The following is a 27,198-nucleotide window of genomic DNA, read 5'->3' on the forward strand; positions in this document are numbered from 1 at the left end:
AGCTTGGAGGGGGGATGGCAGCAAGCTCAATGCTGAAGATTGTTGCCGTTCTCTCCGAGATTTCATAGATTTTCTTGAATGGGTGTTTATTTGCTGTAAGCCTCTGGGACAATCCCCAGGAGCTTCAAATGCTTGTTTTGTTTTATGTAAAAATATTTTCCACTCAGACGGTTATTTGTTGGTGAGAGTCTGTCACACTCCTCATTTCTCCATTCTGGAAGTCTCTCTCATTAAACTGTTAATACTGGCTGCTGAATCAATCTTACTCACTTAACAAAATTGTTCTTCTGTTTCTACCTTGTGTCTGTGGTTTCAAATATGCCTTTAGACACATCAGAAAGTCTGTCTTCAACTCCTTCAACTATTACAGTGTAATTTCTTTTTTTTGTTATCCTTTTAAAACATGAACTATTTAAATTAGCCTTTGATGTATAGTTTATTCAAGGGGTCTCTAAATATCTAAATAAATTACAGCTACTAATTGTCTCCTCTATCCATATGCTAGTGGGTACTTTAAATATTAAGTTTGCGAACACACATATGAAACCCAGCATGTACTGGGGATACTTATGTATCTAACTTAGACTACCATAAGCTCCTTCATTCTTGATTCCATCACTGCCTTAGAACATTTCCTTTCATACAGCAAGCACTCAAATGTATGCAGAGTGAATGAACAAAAAGAACTATTTCCTTGAACAGAAATAAGCGGGAAGATTATGCTTGCTTACATACTGGCTGAGTCCATTCTATACCGCAAGTCCTCCCATTCCCTTGGCTAGTTTGTGAAACTCACAAAGCTATTTCCAATGACCCCTCTGAGGCCCCTGCTGGGTCACAGAACTTACCCTGCTAGAACCTTTAAAAACTCTCTTGTGTAGTGTGGGCTTTATTTAATCTAGAGTTGGAAGGCTGTACTACATGACCCAAGGACTCTTACCAGCTTCAGGTTTTGATTAATAACAAAGGAGACCTTTGTAACTCCTGACTAAACCTATTATTTCATTAACATTGTTTTACCAAGAAAACCCTGTATGTTTTATGAAACTAGCATACCTTCATTTCTCCCTACAAAAAAGGCAGACTCTGCAATCGATCTGAATCTCCTTATACATGTAGCTTATAATGACACAATCAGCTTACTGACCTTACATAAAGCATGACATTAGCAACATCAACTATCACATTCTGTCTTTCCCTTGAAAGAATATTATTCTCAAATTAAAATTATACACGAATGAAGCACTTTACCTGTCCTCTACAGCCAAAACCCAAATCTGGACATAGCAGTTCCATAAATATTTCATACAGAAATCCCATTACAGATTGATGAAGTATGCCACCCAATGGACGTACTGCCATACTGCACTCATCAAATACACACATTTATGTATCAGCAGTTGTTATCTCCTTCAGGTGGATGAGAAACCACTCTAGAGTAAGAAAAGAGACACTGAAGAAAAAGCAAAAGAAAGTGGTCCCAGCAGGGAAAGGATAGCCTTCTGAGAGCAACAACACCTTGAAATGCCAATGGCAATTCGGGTGCATGATCACCTCAAGGAGATCAAAGTAGAAAGGCAACAATGTGCTTCAAAAATGCACAGCACTTTACTGGATGTCACTCTGGACCTAAAGTGGGGGGTAGAAAACTATGGATGGGAACAGAGTGGAATTAGACTCAAGGCCCTGAGACTGGCTGGACTAGGTCTTGCTGCACAGTTCTATGTTAGAACCAGCTCCTTCCCTAGGGCTCCAATTTAACATTAGTTACCAAGTGCCTACTATCTTCCAAGGCACTGTTCTAGATGAGCTCACAGATTCTCATTTAATTCCTTTGGAGTTTTTTTTTTAAGATTTTATTTATTTATTCATGAGAGAGAGAGAGAGAGAGAGAGAGAGAGAGAGAGAGGCAGAGACACAGGCAGAGGGAGGGAGAAGCAGGCTCCAATGCAGGGAGCCCAACGTGGGACTCAATCCCGGATCTCCAGGATCAGGCCCTGGGCTGAAGGCAGCACTAAACCGCTAAGCCACCGGGCTGCTCTCCTTTGGAGTTTTATTAGTTTCACTCCTAATAGCTTACTTCCTCTTGAGACTTTTTGTTCATGTTCAGGGAGAGTCATGGGGTCCTTCCAGTTATCTACAGGGCTTTATTGTGAAGAATCACAGAATAGGGGATTGCACACATGCAGAGATGTTTGTCTAGGTGAGAAGCTGAAAAGACTCACCTATGAAGCAAGAGACAAGGAAAAGAATCAGTATCATTAGGGGAAAAAGCCAGGAGTTACTTTTTCACCTTGATATGTATTCCATTGCTTCTAACCTAGAATATATTAAAAGATACCCCAAATGAAAAGGGTCAATGAAAAGTCACAACCCATTACATAATAGTCACATAATCGATGACTACATTAGTTTCTACTGTTAGGGAGCAACTCTGTACCTGCCTTATGGTTTGGCCCTGCCAGAAGTGAGAAGCATAGTAGAGAGGAGAAGGCAAGTCATATTAGGAGTCCTGAGTTCCAGTCTCATGGTAGTAGAGGGGCAGTCATATCTTTCAGCACTTTACATACTCCTGTTATTTAAGAAAAATAAAAGGTATGCTCCTTCCTGTTATGAAGACTAACAAAATTATACCAATGAGGTGCTAAAAGATGGACAAGTAAAACCCAAAATGAAACTCACATTCATAATTGATTCTAGGAGACAATGAACTAGAAGGCTTGCCTCACAGCAAACTTCTAATAGTTATTTTTGATATGTGGCCAACATGTGCTAGGCCTAGGGGGCCCCACAGGACTTCTATATTCATCAACTTAAGGGAGAGAAATAATGCTTCTCTATGTAACATCACCTTACATTTGGATTGTACATTATGCTTTTCAAAGACTTTTCATGTCCATTGTTTCACTTAACATGGTTCCCAATGTAATGTGACTACATAACACATTAAAGAGTACTTGTCAGAAGATTACCTCCAAAGAGAGACAGACAGACTTGACATAGCAGTTTCAGCAGTAATACTGAAAACATGCAATTACATGCAACACACAACTCTATTGTCCCAAAATCGTGCATCTTTACCCAAAGTCCATTGCTAGACATTAGGAAAAACATAAACATGATAACCATACCAGCTGACTTTACAGGAAAATGGACCCAGAGGCTTATTATTGAAGAGACTATGTTTCTGACCCACCTGGAAAACTGAAAAACACTGGAGTCCAGAGGCTTAAGCTGAAGAGAAGGTGTCCTGCTCTCTTCTCCAACAGATGGATGCCGGCTAGGAGTATCGATTCCCTCATATCCGATTGTCTTATTGTTCAATTCATCCACATTTTGAATAGCAGGGATCTTCAGTGGATTAACAAATACCTAGCAAACAAAGAAGTGATTCGTAAATAATCCTAATTTCAAACAAAACACCAAAGGATGAGTCAATCCTTCAGATGCTAGGAGAAAAGCTTGGCCAAATAAAAAAAAAACTGGTTTCCTATGGCAAACAAACAGCGCGCAGTTATGTACACTCGAACACTGAGCCCAGTTTGGTTATAACCTTAGCAGCTGGACACCTACAGACCTCCCTAACTCACTTACTGGCTTCTAGAGTTTCCCAACCCACAACATAAACCCAGGCCCCCTAATCACCATCTAATTTTCTCCTGTGGCCCAGTTTAAGGCTGGGTTTTCACTGCTCTGAGATCTGTGATGCGGGCAGGGCTGGAGGGGCTAAGCATTGCAGCAAGTGTCAGGGCTGGTTTCGGAGAAATGCATGCAAGAGACTAACACATAATCACAGTGCACACACACAGAGACATGCATCTAAGATCTTGTGGGAGAGCCAGCTGATGGAGACAGCATAAATGATGAAGGTGGATGAATATAAAGGGGAGGTAAACTGAATGAGGACAGGGCAGTCCCAGGAAATCTCCTGATCTCCAGATCAGACTCTTAGGCCAAGACATGAGGGTATGAAATCTGTTATGTTCATATACCTGGCTTTCGGTTGGATGTCAGAAGAATTAGTATTAGATTGCCTCTATCCTCACCAGTCTGACCTGCCCTGATTGAGTGGGGGAGAAGGTGCATCTAACATGCTACTAGCAGATATCTTTGGGAAAGAGGGTCAAGAGGAATATCATGCAGAAAGGCGAGGTTGGGTGGGGAAGATACATGGGTGCTATGGTGGCTGTCAGGAAAGGATTGTCCCTGAGAGGACGGCCAACCTTATTGCACCCTTCAGCGTCCGGAGCTGGGCAACCATGTCCGAGAGACAGTGCTCCTGAAAATTCAAAACAGCAGAGTCTTTATAAAGCCAGCCAGCCTGAAAGCAGGGATAGGGGAGGGGCACAGAGAACCACCCCTTCTTCCCAGAGAGGAAGGAGGAAGGAATCACCCCTGAATTCTGGAAGAAATGAGACTGAGGAAAAACAAGAGCAGCCTGTACGAGGAGGATGCACAATCCTGAATATTCTGTGACACTGAACGTGACTGTCCAGAATCAGTGCAAAATCCAAATCTGGGAAATAAATGACTTTGGCTCTTCTATTTTTGGTGATCTGAACATCAGTAACAGCAGATCAAAGGATCAAAGCAAAGTCAAAAGATCCCATGGGAAAAAGACCACCAGAAGCAGTGGTTCGTTATTTCTATGCCCCTCTCAAGACAGCTGCCTCCTTCAACCTATGTCCTCTGTTGGGGGAAAATTTTGCATGAGAAAAGAAAAAGGGCAGACTGTCTCTCACCTGGTGGTTCTCATTGTCCACCAGCAGCTTCTTCCTTTCAAAGGCTTGATCTCTAGGAGAAGATAAGAGGGCTATTTAGTTCACTCATGCCATTTCTCTGTCTGAAATGGATTACCAATTGTAGCCTTAGCTCATAATGTCCCTGCCAAATTAGTGGGCCCCACTGAGTAAATGATGCTGGAGAGAGGTCAACTGCCCCCACCCAAAGAGTGAGGGGGAGGGGAGGGGAGGGACAAAAGACAATCACTAGTTAAGATACACAGGAGATGACTAGAAGGAATAAAGAATTGGGAGTACAGGGGAGGGAGAGGGAACTCATTCAAAGCCAAAAAAAAAAAAACACGAAAGAAAGAAAGAAGAAAGAAAGAAAGAAAGAAAGAAAGAAAGAAAGAAAGAAAGAAAAGAAAGAAAAGAAAAGAAAAGAAAAGAAAGAAAGAAAGAAAGAAAGAAAGAAAGAAAGAAAGAAAGAAAGAAAGAAATCTCTCTTCTCAAAACTTCCCTGTCCTGTTAGGAAGGGTCAGGCCCCTCGGCTGTATGATCTAGAACCTTAAAGATACTCAACTGTTTCTTAGCTTTGCTCAAGTATAGGTCTTCATCGATGAGTTCTTGTTCCTCTGGAACAGAGCATCTCCTGTGATACAGAGAAGAAATCATCTTTCGGAAACAACATGTGCCCTTTGGTCTTACCCTTTAGTTTCCCTATAGCCTTAACAAGGTAGGTCTTGGAGGCTAATAACAATCCCCTGACATTACAGAGTTCAGATTCCCCCCACATTACAAAACCTGTGTGCCAAGTTAGCATGTAGCAATTCTTAGTTCAAGGCACACTGTCACCTAATTATTTTTGGTGCATACATTACCTTTCTCCCAAGACATTCAAAGTACCTGACACCTGCAAAAATCCTACTATTGGTGGACAGCAAGAGGCATAAGCTCTATTTTTACACAGTGGATTTCCAGCACAGGAGAGACCTGCCTGAGGTTCCATACAAAGAAATCATTACAGAGACCAGAACCTGAGTCTTTTGCCTCATTTACTGAGAAGGTATTCCCAAGGGGCAGTCTAGAAGCATGAGACTAGCTAAATGAGGTGATGATGCCTGAAGAAGAAAATCAGAGGCTATGACAGAAAGAAGCAATAAGGGATTAGGAGTTTACGTCATAAAAACAACACAATGGAGGTTAGCAAAGAGGAGAGAAAGGAAGAGTCTATAAATGGAAAGAGATCTGCTATATGTAAAGCACAAGGAAGAGAATCTTATGAGTAAACACCAAAAGGCATACTCAAAAATGTATTCAGTGGTCAAAAGCAATCCTAGGAACAAATATACAAATGTTGGTAATAACTGGAAACCCTATGGTATACCCATTTTATAAGGAGGCAGTGTCCTGGAAGTCTACATGTCCTGGCTATGTGTAAACTGACTGAAGATTCAGGCTTCAGAAATGAGACTCCCAAGCACTCCATCCCACATTTCAGTCCCACAATCCCACTGCTGCCCAGGGAGAGCCCTTGTTCCCAAATAGTTTACAATCTCTTGAAGAGCCAAAGTACATACATAAGCAAAATGTCTAAAAAATACAAAACCGTATTGAACAAATGTCAAGAATTAAATACCACAGGAAGCCAGCATAAAATCACTGTGAACTATTATCAACAGGAGAAGTATATCACACAGAAATACTTCAGCTTCCCAGATGGATATGATTTGGATAGGCAGATGGAATGCAGAAAGTCATCGTAAACAAGAAGAATGACACTGTCAAGTCACAGAGGAGGGAACAGTCATGGCCCATGTGGGGAACACTGGAGCCACAGGCCTGGCTAAAGCATACAGTGGAAAATAAGGCTGGATAGGTAGGGTGGGATCAGTTAGTAAGGGGCTCCGGTGTTAGGCTGAAGAGTGTGGGCTGGAGATGAAAAGTATTTTAGTGGGAAAAATGAGTGAAAGAGAGAGGGGTTCCGCTTATGGAATGAACAAGTCATGGGAATAAAAGGTACTACACTCAAAGAAAAAATCTTTTTAAAAAGCGTATTTAGAATATAGAGACAAATCAGCAATTTTCTCTGCCACAGTACTGAGTCCTAATCTTACCTGTACTTTGGATGGGAGTTATAGTAACAAAACCATCTTGCAGGTAATGTAGACGGATCAACCTTGCCAGGAAGCTTCCTCCACTTAAGACACTCATCGCACTGTACCCATGTCTGGTCAGGAATCTTCCTGAATGAAGGAAAATAGAGGTATGACTGTGTATATCCTAGCTCTGTGCCCTTCTGTTAGAAAGGCACACCCTAAAAGTGAAAGAACAAAATTTTGTACATGAAATGTGTTAGAACTCTAATGTTATAATCCAGGTATCTAAAATACATATCTTGAACTTCACAAATAAGATAATAATAGAACTACGCCAGATATGGATATGAAAAAATAGTAACAAGTATTCAACATAGTAAGCTACCATTATTTATGGAAGTAAATAATGTTTATCCAGAATCTCTTGTTCTAAGCAAATGAGGATAATTTTAACTCTAAAATTAATTAACTAGGAAAACATTTATATACATATAAATATACATGTTAACACTATTACCAAGAAATAAAACCAAAAGATTCATTTTATTTGCTTCTATCCAACTGTGTGACTGATTTGAAATGCATTTGTGGGAGTCACGGAAGCATGATCATCATAAAGTCTCCCTCATTTCCCTGCAGACTCCCTAGTCCTCTCTTTTTTCCATTCAAAAGTCTTTGTTTATACTTCAATCAAAATTTTATTAGGTTGATATTCCCAACATTAACCTTTTAAAAAGTCCTACAAGTGTGATTAAATTTCATAGTTAAACATGGTCACTCCAGTCCAACAACTGGGTTAAATAAAGGTAAAATACTTCTAGACTTCTATGCTTAAGACACAAAGCCACTTCCATCCCTGGCAGGAAGCCTAACCCGGTCACCTACACCTCATAGTGAATGTATTTCTCTGTGAATGAAAAGAGGTGGTCCATATATATAATCGAAGCAGTCAGCATCTAAAGTGTGAAAAGCAGACTAGAGGGAGAAGGCTAGAGAAAAGAAGCAGAAAGAGGACAGAGGGGCACCAAGGGCCAATTTGAGAAACATGTAATTTAGCCTAGAAGCATGATGTGTGTGTTACATTTGTGCCGCTCTTATACTAGCCATTTCACTAGAGTGATATGGTTCTTTTTTGTCTTAGTTCAATATTCTCCTTATCTTTTTTTTTTTTTTCAAGAGAGAAAGAGAATGCAAGCTGGGGCTGGGGTGGGGGAGGGGAAGGAGGAAAGGGAGGGAGAGTGACTCTTAAGCAGGCCCCTTGCCTAGTGTGGAGCCCAATGTGGGGCTCGAGCCCATGATTCTGAGATCATGACCTGAGCCAAAATCAAGAGGCAGATGCTTCACCAACTGTGCCACCCAGGAGCCCTTTCCTTATCTTTTTAAATAATGGGGTTATTTTATAAAAATGTAAGATTATAGAAAACCTAGAAAATACAGAAAGATATAAAAAAAGACCAAAGGTACTCGAATTTCTACCCCTCAACCACAATGTCCTTTTCTTGTTTGAAACTCTATTTTAACAGAGAATTCATACATGTTTTTGGATATATAGCTCCCCATCTCCTAGCTCCAGGCTGCTCCAGGTTTGTAATCTCTAAACTCTGAGCTCAGGTCTGACCTCTGGTGTCCATGTATTCCATTCAGCCACTGTTTTATCTAGAGCCAGAGATAGCCAAAAGCAGTTTCAGCCTTAGTGGGAGGGGAGAGGAAAGGTCCTATTAGCTTTGATTTTACATGTTAGACACCCAGAAGACCTGCTTGCAGAAGCCTGCCACTATTACTGTCTTGGGGACTAGCAACTCTTAGCCTCAGGTTACACTGGATTATGGGAGATCCTTCCATCCAGGCAGATAGGAGAGGCATTTGGCTCGTACTTGCAATAAACAGGTAGTTGGAGGGGTTGCACAATATTCCCCTCACTGCATCCTCCTTCCAGAAGAGTCATGCCTAAGAACTTGGGCTTTCTGGGGCTGACCACCTGTATTTGAACCTCGTATCTACCACTTTCTATTTGTTTCATCTTGAACAAGTTACTTTTTTTTTAAAGATTTTATTTATTTATTAATGAGACACACACACACACACACACAGAGAGAGAGAGAGAGAGAGAGAGGCAGAGACATAGGCAGAGGGAGAAGCAGCCTCCCTGTGGGGAGCCTGACGTGGGTCTCGATCCTGGGTCTCCAGGATCAGGCCCTGGGCTGAAGGCAGCGCTAAACTGCTGAGCCGCCTGGGCTCCCCTTGAGCAAGTTACTTAAGCTCAGTGTATCAGCGTCTACATTTGTAAAGAGGTAATAATGTGATTCTGTCTACCTCACAGGGTTGTTGTAATGATCAAATAAATGTAAACCACATGTAAAGGACTTTTATAGGGCCAGGTACATAAGGACTCAATAAACAACAATAATTATTACAATTGTGCCTCCAGAAAGGTCTTATAACACATGCACACACACTCTAGCAATATATGAACATCTGCTTCATTGTATTAATCACTGCCTGTTTCAAAAGGCAAAAAAAAAGGCATCTCATCTAAGTTGGCTTTTTTTTGACAACACAGAGGCTGGACAGGAGCAGAGATCTTTAGAGCAAGGCAGTGATATTCACACAACAGCCGATCATGCTACATTTGAAACAAAATCTTGTATCATACATTTGCCTGATCATTTCCATTAAAAAAAAACCCCACAGGCGTCAACCCCAAAATGAACTTTTAACACTCTATAATCTTTCTCACGATGGTGGTGTAAGTGATTATACATGTATTGTCACACATTCTATACTCTGTTTTATGCTCCTTTCGTGGCTCACTGAGCCATGTCATCCTGATCCATGGTTCTGTATGGAATTCTCCATTTTAAATTCAATAAATTCCTGATATGCTGAGTTCTCTACTTTTACCCTCAAATTTCTTGGTACAGGTCCAACAATGTTCACTAAAACAAAGAGAAGGGAAGTTTGCTAATATTTTTGAACACCTACTATATGCCAGGTCCTATACTAAAAATGTTATGCTATCTAATTTCAAATTCTCCCGGAGGTGAGGTAACTTACTTACCCAAGCTCACCCAAATATTAAGAAGCAGATCCAGATTTTCAACCCAGGAGTGTCTCATTTAAATGGCCATCATCTTCCATTATATCACACTGCCTGTAGGATAAACTCACAGCACTAAACTCTTCATATTTATGCTCTAAGCCACACAAATGTTAAACCAGAGTGAAGAGGTCTAGAGAATGATGAAATCAGTACCTGTGATTTCCCCTTTTTTTGTTAATTAAACCTCCTTAAATGAAAAGCACCATCTTACTCTTGTTCCTTCCATTTGCTCTATGGATATCACCCCAAATACCTTTATATTCTGTTATTTACTACTCACGGTATTGGCCTGGCTATGGCTGAAGACTCAAAATTTTCTTGGGATGTCTTTTCCTTCCAATAAGCATTGAGCTTCTGGGCAAGGGCATTTATTGTCAACCTGAAAGAAAAAGCAAGAAGAAGCATGTCAAAGCTGGGGATCTGTTGAACAATTTTACGATCTTTGAGATGTTCCCATTTAACAGAAGTTGACACTGCAGAATAAGCAGCCTAATGGTGAACATCTATACTTTCAGAAGCTAGGATGGGAATTCACTATCTTTGCAAATGACATGTCAAAATGATGAAGCCATAATGTCTAATGGTCACTTTGGTTGCAAAGGCAAAATGGTCACTAGTCCCAAAAAGTACTGTATTCTTCAAATTTTCAGGACTTCTAGAATCATGAGGTGGCAGAATTAACATCATAGACAATGACAGAAGATTCAACTGCAGAGGCAGGACAGAGACAAATACTGGGAAGTTGATGGGGTGTTGCTTAGGCTGTCAGAAGACTACAGGTAAACAATTCAGGACCAAGTTGAAAGTCAGGGGATCAAATACTGCACCCTACCTATTACAAATCCATCCAGTACTAACTTAAAAACTGTCTACAGTAAAAACTGTCTACTCTGTCTACACAGTTCTTCATTCAAATGTTGATCATGGCAGTCAGGGCACCGATGGACAATAACTGTGTCTACACAGTTCTTCATTCAAATGTTGATCATGGCAGTCAGGGCACTGATGGACAATAAAGTCCCCTTCAACCCTCTGCTATGTATCTGTTAGTGGAGGCTGGACCCTAGCTCTGGCTCTTGCTCTTTCTCCTTTATCTCTCTTCCCCAGTGAACAACAGTAAATCTACGGTCAAAGAATGTAATGTGTATAAGTCAAAATCTGAATTTCACTTTTTTTGTTTTTGGATTTTACTTTTAAAAACTCCCAATTTCGAATGACTAATCCCTATTTAATTCTACAACCTAGGATCACACCTTAATGCAGAGTTGTATACACCTGAAATACTACAAATTTAGAGTTCTTAAAAAATCTCTGGACTCCTTGGATCATTCCCCAAGGGTTTTGTAGACCTCTTATCTCCTTCGGAGGAATTCTTCCTTACCTCCACCTAATATTATGTTAGATTCTGACCACACAGAGAAGAGCTCCTCTATACTCTCTCTCCTCCAACCTACTGATGGTCACACTTCTATGTTTGTATCTTTCCTTCAAGTCACAGATGAAGAACTATTCCAAATTTTCTCTTAAAATTGTTTTAAAATTATTTTCAAAAGAAGTAGATTAGGGGCACCTGGGTGGCTCAGTCTACTAAGCATCTGCTTTCAGCTCAGGTCATGATCCCAGGGTCCTGGGATCCAGCACTCGTATGTCAGGCTCCCCACTTTTCCCTCTGCCTCTGCCCCTCCCTCTGCTTTGTGTGCGCTTTCTCTCTCCCTCTCACTCTCTCTCTCATGTGTGCACACACTCACTCCCTCAAATAAATACAATCTTTAAAAACAATAAAACAAGTAGATTAGATGGGATTCTGGAAAGATGGAGTAGGAAGCATCAAGACTATATCCCTTCACCTAGACAGTCATTGCACTGGCAGAATTGTCTGAGCTATTTGGAATTTTAGAGTCTACTAATGGCTTGCAACTTTCAGGAGGCTTAAATGATAAACTAGCAAATTTCAGCTCTTAAAACAGGAAAACTGCTATAAAATATACACAAAAAGAAATGAGAAATAAATTGTCACTATAAAAAATCAACTGAACACAAAAGAAGACAGTAATACAGGAAATTAGGGACAAAAAATCTTATGAGTCATATAGAAAACAAAGCAAAATGACAGAAGTCCCTCCTTATCTGTAAGTGCTTTAAATGTAAATGGTTTAAACTTTCCAATCAAAAAAGAGTTTGGTGGAATGAGTAAGAGAAACTCAAAAACCATGATGTAAATATATGCTGCCCAGAGGAGATGAACTTTAGACACAAAAGACACAAGTAGGTTGAGAGAGAAAGGATGGAAAGAATAGTCCATGTAAATAGTAACCAAAAGAGAGAAATGGTGGCTATACTAGTATCAGATAAAACAGACTATAAGTCACAAGAGCTAGAATGTGGAAGCAACCCAATTGTCTGTTGATGGATGAATGGATAAGCAAACTGTATTGTGCATGCACGTGTATATGTACACATATAGATATATACACACACAATAGAATATTATACAGCCTTTAAAAAGGAGGGAAATTCTGGCACATGATAAAACATGCATTAAGCTTGAAGACACTATGCTAGGTGAAATTAGTCAATCACAAAAAGACAAATTACTGTATGATTTCACTTAAATGAGGTACTTAGAGTAGTCAAAATCTTAAGAAACAGACAGTAGAATGAAGGTTGGCAGGGGCTGGTGGAAGTGGGAAAGGGGAATTATTGTTTAACAGGTATAGAGTTTCAGTTTTGCAAGATGAAAAGAGTTCTAGAGATGGGTGGTAGTGATGGTTGCATGATGGTGTGAATGTCCTTAATGCCACTTAACAATACACCTAAAAATGGTTAGGATGGTAAATTTTATGGTACATGTATTTTTACCGTGATAAAAAAGAAACTGGGAAAACAGGGACATAGATTATGTGGTTGCCAGGGATTAGAATGACTGCTAATGGACAAGGAGTAGCTTTCTGGGATAGTGGAGATGTTTTGGAGTTCAATACTGGTGATGGTTGTACAATTTGTGAATATACTAAGAACCACTATAGTGAAGACTTAATTATGGTGACATTCATGGTACGTGAATTTTATCTTAACTAAAAAGAAAAATAAAGCTCTGTTCTCATGTATCCAGGGAAAATTTACAGAGTAGAATGCATCTTTTTAAGTGTGTAGTTCCAACAGTTTTGACAAATGTATACAGTCACATAACCACCACCTCAACCAAGATAACCATTGCCATGTATTCTGAAATCCCATTTCTTCTCAAAAAACCCTGGTTTGACTCCACTGTTCTATTAATCTCCTTCCTTTGGCTTCCCCAATCCTGGTCTATGTGGTCTACACCTACTACTTCCTCTTCATTCTCCCATCTTAATCTCCTACAGTCTAGTTTCCACCATTGCCACCCCATGAAATGGTTCCTTTGTCCAAAGTAGAGTCATTACTTTATCAATGATCCTGCCAATATCCCACTGTACTAAATTCAAGACTTTGCAGTGATCTTTTGATTCTTTTCTCTCCTTTATACCCCTTATTTAACATGCCACCAAAATCTTTTGAACTTTTCTTCACAGCATCTGTCCTCTACTTCCTTTTCCATGGCTCTTGTTTCAGACATTCATCTCACACCTAGGTTACTCCAAGAGCCTTTAATCATTCCTTCAATCCATCCTGCGTCATTTCCAGATTTATCAGCTGACCTAATTCACGCCAAGCACCTTAAGAACCATAAAGCAGTAATAAAGCAGTATATGGTTGTAATATACTATATCTGGAAGATAGAACTGTTTCAAGTCACTCCCCTAGTCAAGAAAACACAATGAAGTTCTCACTGTCTAAGGCACCAGCTACTCTATCCAACATTCCTCTAAGACAGTTGTTCTTAAACCTTCTCGGTTCATGGCACCCCTGTGTCTCAAGTTTTTCATGCTACCCGTAGGTCAAAACCAATGTGGACCAGGTCTGGTTACTAGACAAGTTAGGTCCAAACAATTTAATCAGTATTTATATGCTAACATTTAGTATCTATTTGAGAAAATAATGCATACCAATTGAAAAAAAGATTTTATTTCATTCTTAAATAGCCACAATCACTAATGGGATGGCTGTGTGTGTATGCCTGCTGGGCAGGGTGCCACTACCCAAACCTTGGAACGAAATTGGACACAGCTCCCCTCATTTCTTATTCAACCCTGCTTCTCATGTATCACTTAGTTTTTTGTCACAGCAACCAATGAAAACCCAGGTTTGCCAAGGTATGATGTAGTCAAAAGGAATGAAACAAATCTTGGTACTCGGAAAGGTGGTGCTGCTACAACAAATACCTATGAATATGGAAGTAGCTTTAGATTTGCACAGTGGGCAGGGGCTGGAAGAATCTGTGGACCATGACAGAAATGGCTGAGACTGTAATCTAGATTCTAGACTGAACAGTTAGTGTAAATACGGAGGTTGGGCCCCCCTCCCCTGGTCAGGGCTCAGAAGGAGGTAAAGGGCCATGGGGGAGAAAACAAAGATTTCCTCAGAGAATACCTATTACTGGGAACAGACTGTTAGCAGAACCACAGATGGTGGAGCTGCTGCTGGTGAAGGCTTGGGAGAAGATGAGGAACATGCTACTGGAAAATTTGAGGAAGGTGATCCCGATTAGATAGTGGCAGAGAGCTTAACAGGAGTGTGTCCTGCAGTTCCGTGGAAAGCAAAACTTGCAATGATGCCACAGGACTGTTAGCCGAGGAGACTTCCAGGCAACCTGTTGACAGTGTGGCCCAGTGTCTTCAGGCTGCTTACATAAAATATGGGAGGAGACAAAGACGTTGAGAGGGAACTCTTGGACAAAAAGGGACCAGGACTTAATGATTCTGTAAGTCCTCAGCTTCTCTCCAGACAGCAAAAGATACTAAAATAGAGACATTCATGGTCTCTATTTTCATGGTCAGAAAAGCACACTCTGGAGAAAAAGCCAGGGCTGTGGCTAGAGAACCTTTCGCTAATATGTCAGATCAAAAGGTCAGAGTATTCTGTCGCACAAAAAAGCTCTTTGAAAAGATTAAACATGTGACTCAGATCTCCACAGCCATCTCAGCAGAAGCCAAGAATAGAAATAGGATTATCTAGGAAAGACCTGTCAAGAGCTTCTTGTCTGAGTGAATATCCGTGACATACATGTAAGATCCATAAGATTCCTGAGAATGGTGTCCTGGCACGAAAATTGCTACCCTAGGCTGACAAGGATGGAGAGGGTACAAAATGAGAAGGAGGCTGGTGGACCTCCACAACTCTACAGTCAGAACACAGGCCGATGAAGATCCTGAGCCACGGATGCATACCCCCTTTGCTGAAAAAGGAAAGAGGACTCTGAGGGTGCAGTGATGAGCCCAGAGGGCAGAGCCTCAAGTTCAGCAGAGGAGGCTGCAAGCCCCAGAACATAGTTGTAGGGCTTGAGACTTAATGGCATTACTGTGGCTGGATTTTGAAATTGCTTGAGGCCTGTGACTCTGTTTTCCTTCCATTTTCCTCCCTGTTTGAACTGGAATATCTTGACCTGGTAAGCCTGTCCCACCATTCTATTTTGAGAGTGAAATGGAGAGGAATTTGACCCCAAGTTGCATGGGACCCACACCTGGTTCAGATAATGAGATTTGGGAATCCTGAACTGCTGATATTAAGACAGGAGCTTAAGACTTAGAGTTGCTGTAATAGTTGAGATTTGGGGATGTTGGGAGGGGGTGAATGTATTTTGTGTGTGAAATATAAGTGGATCCTAGAAGCCCAGGGGGCAGGCTGTGGTAGGTGGAATACCAGTCCTCCAAAGATTTCTATGTCCTAAACCCTCGAGCCTGTGACTGTATCAGGTTACATGGCAAACGAGAATTAAGGTTGCAGATGGAATTAAGGTTACTTACTTACCAGCGGACCTTAAGAGGGGAAGATTATGCTGAATTATCCAGTGTAATCACAAGGGTCCTTAAAAGAAGAAGAGTGAAGGCAGAAGAGTCAGAATCAGAGAAGTAGATGTGATGACAGAAGTAGGGTCATTGTTCTACTAAAGCTGTTCAGAAAGATAGAAAGAGATGGAATACTTCCAAACTCGTTCTATAAGGCCAGCAACACCTTAATTCCAAAACCAGACAAAGACCCCACCAAAAAGGAGAATTACAGACCAATATCCCTGATCAACATGGATGCAAAAATTCTCAACAAGATACTAGCCAATAGGATACAACAAAACATTAAGAAGATTATTCACCATGACCAAGTAGGATTTATCCCCGGGATGCAAGGCTGGTTCAACACTCGTAAAACAATCAATGTGATTCATCATATCAGCAAGAGAAAACACAAAAACCATATGATCCTCTCGTTAGATGCAGAGAAAGCATTTGACAAAAGACAGCATCCATTCCTGATCAAAATTCTTCAGAGTGTAGGGATAGAGGGAACATTCCTCAACATGTTAAAAGCCATCTACGAAAAGCCCACAGCAAATATCATTCTCAATGGGGAAACACTGGGAGCCTTTCCCCTAAGATCAGGAACAAGACAGGGATGTCCACTCTCACCACTGCTATTCAACATAGTACTAGAAGCAATCAGGCAACATAAAGAAATAAAAGGCATTCAAATTGGCAAAGAAGTAGTCAAACTCTCCCTCTTCGCCGATGACATGATACTCTACATAGAAAACCCAAAAGCCTCCACCCCAAGATTGCTAGAACTCATACAGCAATTTGGTAGCGTGGCAGGATACAAAATCAATGCCCTGAAGTCAGTGGCATTTCTATACACTAACAATGAGACTGAAGAAAGAGAAATGAAGGGGTCAATCCCATTTACAATTGCACCTAAAAACATAAGATACCTAGGAATAAACCTAACCAAAGAGGTAAAGGATCTATACCCTAAAACCTATAGAACACTTCTGAAAGAAATTGAGGAAGACACAAAGAGATGGAAAAATATTCCACGCTCATGGATTGGAAGAATTAACATTGTGAAAATGTCAATGTTACCCAGGGCAATTTACATGTTTAATGCAATCCCTATCAAAATACCATGGACTTTCTTCAGAGAGTTAGAACAAATCATTTTAAGATTTGTGTGGAATCAGAAAAGACCCCAAATAGCCAGGGGAATATTAAAAAAGAAAACCATTTCTGGGGGCATCACAATGCCAGATTTCAGGTTGTACAACAAAGCTGTGGTCATCAAGACAGTGTGGTACTGGCACAAAAACAGACACATAGATCAATGGAACACAATAGAGAATCCAGAAGTGAACCCTCAACTTTATGGTCAACTAATATTCAACAAAGCAGGAAAGACTATCCACTGGAAAAAGGACAGTCTCTTCAATAAATGGTGCTGGGAAAACTGGACAGCCACATGCAGAAGAATGAAACTGGACCATTCTCTTACACCATACACAAAGATAAATTCAAAATGGATGAAAGATCTTAAAATGAGACAAGATTCCATCAAAATCCTAGAGGAGAACACAGGCAACACCCTTTTTGAACTTGGCCACAGTAACTTCTTGCAAGATACATCCATGAGGGAAAGAGAAACAAAAGCAAAAATGAACTATTGGGACTTCAAGATAAGAAGCTTTTGCACAGCAAAAGAAACAGTCAACAAAACTGAAAGACAACCTACAGAATGGGAGAAGATATTTGCAAATGACGTATCAGATAAAGGGCTAGTATCCAAGATCTATAAAGAACTTATTAAACTCAACAGCAAAGAAAGAAACAATCCAATCATGAAATGGGCAAAAGACATGAACAGAAATCTCACAGAGGAAGACATAGACATGGCCGACAAGCACATGAGAAAATGCTCTGCATCACTTGCCACCCGGGAAATACAAATCAAAACCACAATGAGATACCACCTCACACCAGTGAGAATGGGGAAAATTAACAAGGCAAGAAACCACAAATGTTGGAGAAGATGTGGAGAAAGGGGAACCCTCCTGCACTGTTGGTGGGAATGTGAACTGGTGCAGCCACTCTGGAAAACTGTGTGGAAGTTCCTCAAAGAGTTAAAAATAGATCTGCCCTACGACCCAGCAATTGCATTGCTGGGGATTTACCCCAAAGATACAGATGCAATGAAACGCCGGGACACCTGCACCCCGATGTTTCTAGCAGCCATGTCCACAATAGCCAAACTGTGGAAGGAGCCTCGGTGTCCATCAAAAGATGAATGGATAAAGAAGATGTGGTTTATGTATACAATGGAATATTACTCAGTCATTAGAAATGACAAATACCCACTATTTGCTTTGACATGGATGGAACCGGAGGGTATTATGCTGAGTGAAATAAGTCAATCAGAGAAGGACAAACAGTATATGGTCTCATTCATTTGGGAAACATAAAAATAGTGAAAGTGAATAAAGGGGAAAGGAGAAAAAATGAGTGGGAAATATCAGAAAGGGAGACAGAACATGAGAGACTCCTAACTCTGGGAAACGAACTAGGGGTGGTGGAAGGGGAGGTGGGTGGAGGGTGGGGGTGTCTGGGTGACGGGCACTGAGGGGGGCACTTGAGGGGATGAGCACTGGGTGTTATTCTATATGTTGGCAAATTGAACACCAATAAAAAAAAAAGAAGTAGGATCATCAGAGTGATGTGATGTGAGAAGGAATTGACCCACCATTGATGGCTCTGAAGATGGAGAGAGAGGGCCATGCACAGGCCAAGGAATGCCAGCAGCCTCTAGGAGTTGGAAACTTCTAGAAATGGATTCCCCCCTGGAGCCCTCAGAGAGGAATGTAGCCCTGCTAACCTTAATTTTAGCCTAGTGAGGCTAGGCACAAATTTTATTTGTGTTGGGACTTCTAACCTACAGAACTCTAAGGCAATAAATCAGCATTGTCTTAAGCCACAAAGTTTGTGGTGATTTTGCTCGAACAGGAAGAGAAGACCATTTCTATTATTTAGAGGTAGAAGTTGAGTATCACGGTACTTTCCTCCAAAATATAGAATACCCTATTGCTCCCCTCTGTTTGAGTTTATTATGTGCAGCCTGGCATGCAGTCTGGGAACTGTGGCTCTAGGGTAGGAGTCGGCAAACTACAGACTGTGGACCAAATTCAGGCCACTGCCTGCTTTTGTAAAAAAAAAAAATGTCTTGGACACAGACATGCTCATTCCTTTACTTATTGTCTAGGGCTTTTATACTGCTTTTATACTACACTAGAACTGAGTAGTTGTGACAGACCACATGGCCCACAAAACCTAAAATATTTATTTCCTGGCCCTTCACAGGAAAAGTGTGTCAATTCCTGCTTCAGGAGATGGCCCTGTTCTGTCTATTCGACTCTATTTCCCTTCACTCTAGTTGTGTCCTCTTCCCACACCCTATATTCTCACCATTTTGAGTTCCTGTCACTACTTGTCATGCTATAGTTCCATCCTGGAATTTCCTTCCCTCCTGTTTCTAAGTCCTGTATCCTTTCAGACAAATCTCAAGTCATAACTTCCACCTAAAACCTTCCCTATCTGTTCTATCAGGGCATTTTTCCTGTACCATATCACTTAGGTTTTGACTGATCACGCCATTTTATTGCTGTCTAAACTGTTCCACATATGTGACAATTCATCATTACAAACAGACTGTAAGCTCCTGAAAGGCAGCATCCATACCTTGAATTTCTCTGGAAGACTCCACAAAGCCCAGCCACGGTGCCATTGCACCAGTGAGGTGGTCAGTGGGTGTGTGTTCATGATATTTCTTAAGCTGAAATTCACTCTAAAAACGTTGTCAGTTTGAGTCCTGATAGTTGCAGCTGAAATCTGATATCCATAACTATTAAGAGTGATATTACAGATGATTTATTTGTAGACATTCCAGTACTATGATGGCTGGTATCTCTTTTAGCCTTTGCAGTTTTGATTTCTATCATACTCTTAGGATGAGTTTCTGATAGCAGACAGCCTTCTCTAATCCCCTTCTCAAAGTCTTCTATTTTTTTTAACTAAACACCTTTTCATTTATATAAAATACAGTGAAAAAGGATAATGATGCCAGAATTGGGATAAGAGTAATATAAATTTGTTATCCTCAAAAGATTCTGTATGTAGGATAGTATACTAGTTTCCTGTTTTCAATAAAATGTGTAGCAGATATTAAGCTACTTAAGCAAAAATCCTAGATATTTAACTAGATAAAACTACTGTCTATGGAATATCTCTATTTAAATGCCCTGCAATCACCTCAAACTCATCAGAGTAAAACAAAACATCACAAACCAAGGTCTAATCCCTCTAAAATTTAAAAGGTAGATGTGGGGGGTAACAAAGATGATATAAGAAAGATGTTAAGTACTGTTTAATATCTAATATTTGGATTTCACAAATCTTAACTATTTCATTTTCACCAGAAATTCACTGTTCCTTTCACTCAAGAGAAAAAGAATGACTTGGCTCTGAGACTTGTCCAACTGATGTCATTTCTAAACTTTCATTCTTAAGAGTCAGGTCCTAGTGGAAGATCTCTATTATGGATCAGACTCATTTAAAAGGCCGTATTCCTTAAACTGAGGGCAAGTGGTTACCACACCCACTGGGTGGCCTGAGGAATCAAGAACCCATTGCCCTGAAATTAATTTAGGGTTGCCATCCAAACAGCTGTCTCTTTTTCAAGCACTAAAACGAAAATTCCTATGGCTCCTGATAAATTATGGTGTAAGATTTAACTAATTCTACTACATTTTTTGGGTACAAACCAAAAGAAATTTGGGGAAGTGCTTCTCGCCCCCCCCTCTAAAATTTGCTATGAGGTTTTAGGGAAAAGGACACCAAATGTCCTCATACCTTCTTTCTCCTTACTACTAGAACACCGCCTATCCTCTCCTGCCTAGACTTTCCTCTGCTTAGAATGTCTTTTCCCTATCTGTCTACCTAGCAAACTCCAATTTCTCCTTCAAGATTAAGCTCAAGTAGGATCTGCTCTGTGAAGCTTTGTTTGACTCTTTAGGCATATTTAAAGGCTCTTCCCATTTTGCATGTATCCTCCATTGAAGCAACTATTTTATGGGTATTTGTTTCTTCTTTGCATACATCTCATCTAGTTTGTTCACAGGCATCAAGGATTCTTATCTTTCATTCTTCTGTCCCTAGTAGCTAGCACATAGGAGATATACCTAAGAAGGAATGAATAATCCATCCCTTGCTAAAAGTTTTACAACAAATTGTTGTTATCTTGGCTTCATTGACTCTTTTGTCTCCTAAAAATATCCTTGCTGTTTCAGCCTCAGTGTCAAGTTCCTTTTTCATTTTTTGTCTCACTTATGAAATCTAGATGCTTCCATGAAAACACACACATCTCTCCTGCTGCTTTCCTCTCAATCTGTTCACCGGCTTCAAGAAATTCTTTTGGAACAAACTTCAAACTGTGGCTTTTTTTTCCCCTAACATATTTGATGCCTGCAGACCCTTTCATCCCTTTTCATTAAGATCAATCCCAACTCTTTGTTTTACCAGAAGTATCTTATGAAGTGACTGCCATGCTCTTTCCATACTTTTTAAAGGTAAATTTTATCTCTACTGGGCTCTCTCTATATAATGTATCAATAAGCTTTCTTTGAAAAATCAAGTAATTTTATCTCTCATCTTGGAAGAGTGGTTTAAAGGAATTCTCAGCTCATCTGGCTGGCTTTTAGTGATGATTTGAGAGATTGCAGAGGATAGAATCAGATCTGAATAGACTATCAGAAACACCTCAGGTTGGGAGTGACTCACCGGTACTCTTTGGTGTATTCAAAGTCTTGTTTGTTATATGCAGGTTTTAAGAAATTGCACTCGATGACTCCAATTACTCCCACACCTTCTCCATGAGTTGGCTTCGAAAAAAAATATTAAGTTCAACATTTACATTACTGTTGACCATCTGGAAGCATTTCCTTTTGATTTTAAGCAGTAATATAAAGGCTACATAACATTCAAAGGCAAGGAAAGTACAGCAACATCTAGAGAAATACCCAGGATGAACTTGAACAGACCACAAGTATTCCACTGGACTGGAACCTCTGACCAATTCTAAGGCAGAGATTTTCAAACTATGATCCATAGATTTTCTAGGATTTTCCAGGGATTAATAGCCATCTCTACTTCATGCACACTACTTCCACCTTCATCTGTTTTATATTATGGGATTGCTGTAAGATTTCCTTTGAACAAAGAATGACAATGCTAAAAAAAAAAAACGAAGACAAACAAGGCTACATACTACTTTTCTATGGAATAGAAACCAACCTTCATCAGAAAAGCAATTTTAAGGATAATATGTAAACATCACACTCTACAAAAATAAGTAATTTTTATATATGTAGGCTACCAAACAATTACAAAAGGGAGTCAGGGGACACCTCTGTGGCTCAACAGTTTAGTGTCTGCTTTTGGTCCGGGGCATGATCCTGGAGTCCTGGGATTGAGTCCCACATCAGGCTCCCTGCATGGAGCCTGCTGGTGTCTCTGCCTCTCTCTCTCTCTCTCTCTCTCTCTCTCTCTGTGTGTGTGTGTGTGTCTCTCATGAATAAATAAAATCTTTAAAAAAAAAAAGGGAGTCAGACTAGCAGTGGTTATTAATGACAAGCTGATATAAAATACTTTGGGATTTAAAAAGTCAAGGTGTAATTAGGATGGCATTCATATATGTGTTGTACATATAAAGATGATATAACAATGAAAAGCAGCATAGGCTGTAAATTAGCTATCCTAGATCTTCTATAACTTTGTCCTACTGTGTAACGCAAAGCGGTTTATCATCTTTCATGCTTTAGCAATCTTATCTATAAAATGGGAATGAATAGGATATTTGTGGATCTGACAACTTGAACATGCCATTAAAACATTAAAGATGATGGTAGTATTTGTACAGTTCAGTTTATATAGTATATTCATTATTTATCCCATTTAAGCTTCTCAGCCTGGTGAGCTGTAGGGTAGGCAGAGCAGATAAAATCATTTCTGTTGCTTTTATTTTACAGGGAAGGAAAGATGAGCCTTAGAGAAATGTAAAAATTTAGTTAAAGTTCCTCAGATTTTAAGTGGAAAAGGCAGAACTCAAATCCGGGTCAAATTTAGTGGTCATCAACCACTAAATTTCATTCTGCTTCTACTGTGCCTTATTGTCTCTCCAAGAAAGTAGAAAGAGCTATCTTAAACACTAATGAACCAATACACCTGGCAAAGTTACTGGTGTTCTAATACTCTCTCTTCCCAACAGCTACCTGGAAAATGCATTCAGTAAAGCTCCTGGATTAATTAACACCGGTGAAGAATGAGAAGTAGAAAGAGCTTTCCAACAAAAGACAGCTCACTGATAACACAGAGTTCCAGGATCAGATTTAACAACCATCATAAGGTGGGAGTAAAAGCAATTAATGAGTCTATCCCCTTTGCAAATTTCAAATCCTCTTCTTTCTCTTTTCAGCCTTCTATGACAAAGAAACATTAAGCACTCACCTTCACCTGGCATCCCACCTTCTCAAAAGACTTTATGAGTCGGTTGTTATGATACATCATTACTCCAAACTGGTTATAATTCTTGCAAGAGAACCCAAAAGTTATTTTCACTTGCTTATTCTGAGAGGAAAATCATTAAGGAATCAAACACCATGGGATTTAGCAGACAATATTTTGCACTGTTATAGCAAAAAACAAACAAACAAACAAAAACATCATATACCATTGGATTTAAGTTGGTATAACCCTTCCAGGGGACATTTACAAAATCTGTAGCAATAGCTTTAAAAATATTCTTAATCTGTGACCAAGTAATTCTCCTTCCAGGAATTTATCCTAGAGAAATAGTCAGGAAAGCTCATAAAGGTTTATGAGTTACAGAGATTGGTCAATTAGCTAGAATGACAGAAAAACAAATAATTTAAATGTCTGACAATAAGGGGATGGCTAAATAAATATTAGTATATATTCACATGGTCTATTACATGCCTTTGAAAATTATGTCCCTGAAAAATATTTAGGGACATTGGGAAATGTTCAGAATATAATGATAAGCATTATCTAAAAATATGTATATAGGAATACATGCATAGAAAAGAGTGTAGGAAATACACCAAAATATCATCAGTGGTTCAAAAATTCATAAACAATCACAAAATGTTTCTTAACCTGTGCTAGTTGCTCAATTTGCTGCTAGGTAAGATAAGAGTGGTAGCTAGTACAATACAAATCCACACAATTACAGCTAATGCTTGAACAGTATGGATTTGCACTGCACAGATCTACTTGTGCATAGATTTTTTTTCAATAAATACACTGGAAAAATTCTTGGAGATTTGTGCCAATTTTTGAAGACTCACAAATACACTGTGCAGCCCAGAAGTGCCCCCTGCAAAAAAAAGAAAAAGTTAGGTATTATTGTAAGGATGCAGTTTATACTACCATACAGAACATATGTTAATTGTTCATGTTATTAGTAAAGCCTCCTAACAAGAGTATGCTATTAGTAGTTAGGTTTGTGGGGAGTCCAAAGTTATACTCAGATTTGCGACTGTGCAAGGGAGTAGGTGTCCCTAACCCCTGTATTGTTCAACAGTCAACTGTATAAGCAATAAGGTAAGTCCTGCTAATCATGCAAAACACAATGAAAGCAAAAGTGAGAATAAAGAAGAATAAAGTCACTTTTTAAGGGTAAAGGACAATGAATAGTCCTGTTGTAATATGTTTCATAGAAAGAAGTGAACAAGCTTGGAGACATGAAATAAAGTGAATTAAATATTATACGTAAAAGATGAACAATGATATGTTTTTAGCAGGTTCTATTTGATTCAAAAACCAAGATAAGAGAGTGAGAAAGACAAAGGGGGAGACAGAGAAACTGAAATTTCTATTAAAACAAATACTAAGAAATCTTCACATCCAAATGAACTGAAATTTGTTACTGATTCCAAAAACGATCTCCATTGCCCTCTCTATGTAATATTAGCCACTTGCATCGAATCCAGTTAACAAATAGGTCAGGTATGATACAAAGACATCATACAGGGGGCTACACAACAGAGTAAAGTTTGGCTCAGAAATTACGATCTGGGCTCGAGAAGTTCCAATCAAATCTCAGGTAAGACTATTCCCATGAAAAAGCAAAACAGGACAAACTCCCCAAAATAAACTCAAACTCTATACTATCAAATTTAACATTTTTTAGAGATATGTCAAATTCTTCTGTTGCATGCTTTTAAAATTCTAAATCACGGGGTGGCAGTGCACTGGGGTAGGAGGTTTCCCAAACTAGTATAAGAAGGAAGGACAAGAAGAGAAAAGAGGCCTTTGATAACTGAGGAATAATTAAGTCAACATCAGTGATCTTGTCTCTCTTTGATGGTGGGGTAAATTTTATCAGGAGTTTCATGTCACTCATGCCTATAGTGAATTCATTTAGCCCAAATTCTAACAGGGGAAGATAACTAGTTTAATGGGAAATTGGGTTGAAGTACATGTCACATGCATTGCTGTTAAAAAAAGAAAAACTGTGGGGGGTGGCACCTAGGTGGCTGAGTGGTTGCTGTGTCTCAGGTCATGATTCCAGGGTCCTGGGATCGAGTCCCGCATCAGGCTCCCCCCAGGGAGCCTGTTTCTCCCTCTGCTTATGTCTCTGCCTCTCTGTCTGTGTCTCTCATGAATAAATAAAATCTTTAAAAAAAAGAAAAAATGGGCACCTGGGTGGCTCAGTCTGTTAAGCCTCTAACTTGTGATTTCGGCCCAGGTCACAATCTCATGGGTCATGAAACTAAGCCAGGCAGGGGGCTTCCGGCTCAGCAGGGAGTCTGCTTGAGATTCTCTCTCTCCCTCTCCCCCCACACATGCACATGTGTTCACTCTCTTATATAAATACATCGAAAAAAAGCCCAAATTGGAATCATTTGCCCCCCAAGTAAACAAATCAGGACTTAGTTCTGGCTCTAAACAATCCCAGGAGTATGACCTTTCAAGAGTCCATCTGAAATTTACTGCTCAACACTATGTACATGATAAAAACCCTGCTTTTCCCTTCTCCCACAAAAAGAAGCTGACCTGGCCTAAAATAATCCTTTCTTTTCTTTTGCTAACAACTTTTTGCCCCATCCTATAAATACCTTCCACTTTGTATAGCTCCTGGGACCATCTCTTAATTGCTAAATGGGATGCTGTCCTCTTCACAGATCACTTAATAAAACCAATTAGATCTTCAGGAGAATTGTATTTTTTAGCAGTGCACAGGAATTGCTCTGACAGAAACCCACAAAAGAAAGAAGCTGGAGACAGAAATGTGGCATCCCCTGAAATAGTGGTTGGAAAGTACTTCTTTAAAACTGGCTCTGTTAAACCTAGGACATTAAGATCCTAGCCTACATACAGTGAATTAGCTGTAAGCTAATGTACCTACAAAATATAACAACACTAGTTCTGGGTTTGCTAAGATGGCCTTGTTCAGGGCTTTTTTTCTTTTTCAAAAGTAGAAGAGTAGAGAAGGTATGTGATCCCCAAAAAAGGAGAAAATCACTTGACTTATGAGTAAGGACTTACACAGCTTTTAAAAAAGGGAACAACAATTTCCAATTTTTGGTCACATAAGAAAGACAAAGCAAACTAGGTAAAGCCTTTGATAAAGCAAATCGGGTGGGAACATGTTTCTTGGGCCAAGAGCTGTGCTTAGTTACTAAAAAATAAATTATGAGAGCAATTCTTCATGACTGCTTAGGAGTTCTCCCCTTCCAAAGACTTTATTTTTGCCCCAAAAGCCATCAACAGAGTTGGACCTAATTTCCATAGTTCATCTTAAGATTTTTCTCAAGCATCTGAAATCCATTCCCAGTGTAATAGGGGGTAGAAGTGAAAATCAGTATTACTTCTTTGAGTGGCTCCCATTATGACAAGTATCAGAAAATCCATGTTGAGGATTTACCTCACCCTAGGAAATCAACCTTTAATTTTCACTCTCCTAACTTCCATCAATATAAGTCTGGACTTGTAACAACAAAGATCATACTATGCCCAAAAGATTAACATGTTCTAGTTAATATTTGATTATTTCAATGTAACATATAACAAAATTCCAGTGCAAACCATACAGCATGGATCATTCCTTATGGCAGAGAGTCTCAAACCTGGCTACTCAGTAGAATTAGCTGAAGATTTAAAAATAAATTATTCCTATTAGAAAAAGAGATTTCAGAATCTTCTGACCCAGAATCTCCAAAATCTCAGGATGCTGTATGATTTTAATAATTTCCAGATGGTTTCTGATAAAACTGACATATCTATTGGCATTTAAGAAATACCTTCAA

At 39.6% G+C, this 27,198-nt stretch overlaps 1 protein-coding gene across 1 annotated transcript in view; it reads right to left on the reverse strand.

Moving 5' to 3' along the window:
* The window catches only part of MORC4 (MORC family CW-type zinc finger 4), a 53,333-nt gene that overhangs the window by 9,469 nt on the left and 16,666 nt on the right, over window positions 1-27,198 (reverse strand). Inside the window, exons 8-14 of the mRNA XM_055337667.1 lie at window positions 23,375-23,494; window positions 21,650-21,750; window positions 10,201-10,299; window positions 6,839-6,967; window positions 5,305-5,373; window positions 4,743-4,794; window positions 3,197-3,372 (exon numbers count right to left, since the gene is read on the reverse strand). Of these exons, the coding sequence (XP_055193642.1) occupies window positions 3,197-3,372; window positions 4,743-4,794; window positions 5,305-5,373; window positions 6,839-6,967; window positions 10,201-10,299; window positions 21,650-21,750; window positions 23,375-23,494 (746 nt within the window). The remainder of the gene's footprint in view (window positions 1-3,196; window positions 3,373-4,742; window positions 4,795-5,304; window positions 5,374-6,838; window positions 6,968-10,200; window positions 10,300-21,649; window positions 21,751-23,374; window positions 23,495-27,198) is intronic.

Source organism: Nyctereutes procyonoides, unplaced genomic scaffold, assembly GCF_905146905.1.
Source record: "Nyctereutes procyonoides isolate TBG_1078 unplaced genomic scaffold, NYPRO_anot_genome, whole genome shotgun sequence".
Classification (NCBI taxonomy): domain Eukaryota; kingdom Metazoa; phylum Chordata; class Mammalia; order Carnivora; family Canidae; genus Nyctereutes; species Nyctereutes procyonoides.